The sequence below is a fragment of the Microcaecilia unicolor genome, chromosome 3 (assembly GCF_901765095.1).
Source record: "Microcaecilia unicolor chromosome 3, aMicUni1.1, whole genome shotgun sequence".
Lineage (NCBI taxonomy): Eukaryota > Metazoa > Chordata > Amphibia > Gymnophiona > Siphonopidae > Microcaecilia > Microcaecilia unicolor.
This window is the reverse complement of record NC_044033.1, coordinates 319,621,101-319,626,064: the sequence shown is the minus strand read 5'-3', so window position 1 is coordinate 319,626,064 and position 4,964 is coordinate 319,621,101. Positions and strand designations below refer to the sequence as shown.

At 43.1% G+C, this 4,964-nt stretch overlaps 1 protein-coding gene across 1 annotated transcript; it reads right to left on the bottom strand.

The window, feature by feature from the left end:
* Positions 1–3,642: 3,642 nt before the first annotated feature.
* LOC115464650 (olfactory receptor 1J4-like) lies at positions 3,643–4,635 on the bottom strand. The gene has a single exon (XM_030195010.1). It carries the CDS (start codon positions 4,633–4,635, stop codon positions 3,643–3,645), a length of 993 nt encoding a protein of 330 aa, XP_030050870.1.
* Between the last annotated feature and the right edge of the window lie 329 nt (positions 4,636–4,964).

The window sequence follows — 4,964 nt, the reverse complement described above, 5'->3', positions numbered from 1 at the left end:
CTCAAACTGAACGAAGATCTTCAACCCACATGCATCTGGGTCAACACTGTTAAATAAGTAGCACAGTTGCTCTATTGGTAAATCTTCTTCCTCCTAGATTTATATCACAAAGCACAGTTGATACACCACGGGTTCCCTGCTCCCTCTGACGTTACTTCCTGTTCTGGGGCAGGGAGCCGGTGGAGCTGACAGCTGCGCAGCTGCTCCCTGCACCCCCAGGATGTTAGACCTAGGAACACCACTGAATTCTATAAACCTGTGCACCCATTTAATGATTAAATATACCTCCCCCCCCCCTAGATAGTGAAGAGCCTATCCCCACCCAGAAGCCCACCAGTATTACACTATACATATTAAAAAAATATTTGTTTACCTGGGAAGCTGGGCTTGCGTCTCCCAAATTTTGCACACTATGCAGTCAATGTGCACGTGGTGGAAGGTGCGGAGCACTGCAGACTGTGCACAGTGTGCTGGCTCCTGTGCCTGTTTGTGGCCGCAGGGGGTGCTGAGGCCTAGGGCTGGGGAACTGATTGAAGGTCCAAAAATAGCTGACTCCAGCAGGCTAGGAGTCCGGGACTGGGTCCTAGAGAGCTCAGAGTACTGGCACAGTGGAGGAAACCTGGCCGGCAGACCCACAGCACTAACGGCAGATTTTTCCTGCGACATGTGCATCACGGGGGCACTGAAGGGCAAGGCAAGGCAGGCACCCACTGAGACCAAACGTCGGATGGTGAGAGTAGAGCTGAGCAGAGCACAGCACAGCACTGAGGCAGCAGCGGCACGGCGCTAGAGCAGCCATGATGGAAATTGCCCACGGAGTAGTGAATCCTGACCAACTCCCGATTTCGGACCCGGACCTGCACTAAACAAAATTAGGCAGGTAGGAGGAGAGCTTCTGTTTTTGCTGTCGGCTACCTTTGCAATGCATGTGGCTGAAGTTAAGCCTGTGCAGTGCAACCTAACTAGCGCCTAGAAGACTGGCACCAATTGATGGATGAGGACAAACTGGGTGAGCCTGAGCTGAGATTGAGTGGACCTGCCCTCCCCAGACCCACCCGTAGCTATGCCCCTGTGACCTCCTCTTCTTCTTCTTACATCTGGAGTAGAATAGAAAGGATGTAGAGAGGCCCCCAATCCCTCTAGGGATCCAGATAGATTGAAATGTGCAGGTGTCCATTGCCCTATCTCCTTATATTTAATATGTTACTGCTCTGGATGTTTTCTAGCCCAGGAACAATGCTGATAAGGCAGGCTGGAAGGTTCTCCCTAGCTGTGGTATGGTCAGAAGAGGGAGATACAAACTTAAGGCACTAAAAATAAATGGACCAAGTCCTTTTCATTATAAGGTGAAGCCGGCTATCTCGTAACCATGCAGATGACGTTTAATGTGAGCAAGTGCAAGGTGATGCATGTGGGAAAAAAGAACCCGAATTATAGCTACGTCATGCAAGGTTCCACGTTAGGAGTTACGGATCAAGAAAGGGATCTGGGTGTTGTCGATAACACACTGAAACCTTCTGCTCAGTGTGCTGCTGCGGCTAGGAAAGCGAATAGAATGTTGGTATTATTAGGAAAGGTATGGAAAACAGGTGTGAGGATGTTATAATGCCGTTGTATCGCTCCATGGTGCGACCGCACCTTGAGTATTGTGTTCAATTCTGGTCACCGCATCTCAAGAAAGATATAGTAGAATTGGAAAAAGTGCAGCGAAGGGCGACTAAAATGATAGCAGGGATGGGACGACTTCCCTATGAAGAAAGACTAAGGAGGCTAGGGCTATTCAGCTTGGCGAAGAGACGGCTGAGGGGAGACATGATAGAGGTATATAAAATAATGAGTGGAGTGGAACAGGTGGATGTGAAGCGTCTGTTCACGCTTTCCAAAAATACTAGGACTAGGGGGCATGCGATTAAACTACAGTGTAGTAAATTTAAAACAAATCGGAGAAACTTTTTCTTCACCCAACGTGTAATTAAACTCTGGAATTCATTGCCGGAAAATGCGGTGAAGGCGGTTAGCTTAGTTGAGTTTAAAAAGGGGTTGGACGGTTTCCTAAAGGACAAGTCCATAAACCGCTACTAAACGGACTTGGAAAAATCCAAAATCCCAGGAATAACGTATAGAATGTTTGTACGTTTGGGAAGCTTGCCAGGTGCCGTTGGCCTGGATTGGCCACTGTCGTGGACAAGATGCTGGGCTCGATGGACCCTTGGTCTTTTCCCAGTATGGCATTACTTATGTACTTATGTACCCCATCCCGCCTTCGCTACCTTACCAACACGCCCCCTTCAAGGTTGGCCGGCGCCACGACTAAAAAGCAGTTGGGGCCGGCCAAAATCAGCTTTCTATAATATCGATTTGGCTGGGATCAGGAGATCGCCAGCGATCTCCCGATTTGTGTTAGAAGATCGCCGGCGATCCCTTTCGAAAATGAGCTGGATAGTAACATAGAGGTCCATTTACAAAGCTACAGCAAAAAAAAAAAAAGACTTAACATGCCCTTATGTGAGTGTTTCCTGCATGCTAAGGCCACTTTTTCTGTGGCCGAAAATGGCTGATTTTCCATTTTCCTAATTAATGGCCATGCGCTAATGTTGCCATCAGCTTTCAGTCTTTAACAAAAATTAGCGCATGTGCACTTACTATCATTTATCTTGTAGGCGGTAACAGCTCATGTGTTAATTCTGCGCTAATCAGTTAATGCGGGGTAATGTAGATGTGCTAACTCATTAGCAAATAAATGCCCGCCCACTGACATACCCCCTCAGCCATAAATGAAACAATATTTTATAGCGTGTGAGCAATGCACGTCCATTTGAAACTAAGTATGGGATGCCTGAACACTACCTATGGTAAGCCCTTTTAAGCTGTGGTAAGCACACGCTAGTACATACTGCAGCATAGTAAAAGGACCCCATAGTTATTATTATTATCACACCTGTGGTAATTACATAGTAACTATCCCCCCAAAATTCAGTCAGTGGCAGGCAGTGCTTCTGCTGTCCACCACTGGCATTAAACCCGGCGACCAGCGTTCACTATCTGGTTTCATTTTTTACTACAGCAACTTAACCGATTAAGCCGATATTCAAGATTAACCAGTTAAGTGCTTAGATTTTAAAGATAGTGTAAACCCCCTGGTGGCAGAGCAAGGTATTACAATGATGGTGCGTTTCCCCAAAATGACTCAAACCAACCAGGGAGTTTAACAATTAAAAGAAAATATTTTTTATTATTTGACTTATATTTAAATGTTAATGAAATTGCAAATTTAACATATGTATTTCAATTACAGGTTTGCAACACAAATCAGTTTAGTCTCTAGAAACATTGGGAGCATTTTCAGATAAGTATAAATATTAGGTACATACAGTGGGGGAAATAAGTATTTGATCCCTTGCTGATTTTGTAAGTTTGCCCACTGACAAAGACATGAGCAGCCCATAATTGAAGGGTAGGTTATTGGTAACAGTGAGAGATAGCACATCACAAATTAAATCCGGAAAATCACATTGTGGAAAGTATATGAATTTATTTGCATTTGGGGACACAAGGAAGTTCCAGTTTGAGGGGGAGGGAATTATTTACAAACATACAAAATTTAATGCAGCATCAGCTTGAGGGGATGAGGAGAAAACATTCCTAATTATTTCTGTGTGTAAAATGCTGTCTTTTATACAAAAAAGGATTCATATAATTACTCCAACTGTAATTCATAGGTAAACATTTTAACAGGGCCCTTTTCACATCTTCATTTCTCAAGCTGTAAATAAAGGGATTTAACATTGGGATTAGAGCTGTGTACAGTAGGGAGAAAACCTTGTCTTGACCTGGTGAATGTATTGAAGTTGGTCTTAAGTAGACAAAAATTAGAGTCCCATAGAAAAGAGTAACAATTGTGAGGTGAGAGGAACAGGTGGAAAAGGCTTTGTGTCTCCCCTTTGCAGAATTAATTTTTAGTATGTTGGAGATGATATAAATGTAGGATGTCAGAGTTAATCCAAATGGGATAAATGATACAAAAACTCCTTGACTAAATAATATAATTTCAATGTTGCTAATATCGCTGCAGGAGAGCTTCATCAGTACTGTCAATTCACAGAAAAAATGGTCAATTTCATTGCCCCTACAGAAAGATAACTGAGATGTTAAAAATGTATGGGATATCACATTCATAAAACCAAGTATCCAAGAAGCAGATGTCAGGAGGATACAGGCTCTCCTGTTCATGATAAGCAAATAACGTAAAGGGTTACAGATAGCAACATATCGATCATATGCCATGGCAGCAAGAAGAAAGATTTCTATACCAGTGAAAGAAAGAAAGAAGTAGAGCTGTGCCATACACAAACAGAAAGAAATCTGTGTGTCCCCTGTCATAAGGCTGTGTAGCAGTGTAGACAGAGTGACAGAGGTGTTACTAATATCTAGAAAGGACAGGTTACCGAGAAAGAAGTACATGGGTTTTTGCAGATGAGAGTCAGCACACACTAACATTAAAAACATAAAGTTTCCCAGCACAGAGATCAGGAAGATCAGGAAAATGGTGACAGAAATGAGGAGCTGCAAGTGAGGATATTCAAAGAATCCCAGGAGGAAAAATTCTGAAACTGAAGACTTGTTCTCCTTTCCCATTGATTCACCATTCTTATTCTGTTGGGATTTAAGGAAAGAAACATATTTGGCACTACAACTGAATTAATTTACTCCATCAGGTTTGAAACTTGTATTTCTCTCTCCGGAAATGGCAATCACCACTACGGCATAATATAAGCCACATTGAGCCTGCAAATAGGTGGAAAAATGTGGGATACAAATGCAACAAATAAATAAATAAAACATAATGACAGAAGACAGACCATCAGGCACAATATAGACTTTTTTTCTAAATATCTAGGGGTATGTTAGGGGTGGAATTTGGGCATTCCCAAAACTTGACCATTTTTCTGCCAAAATGGAACACA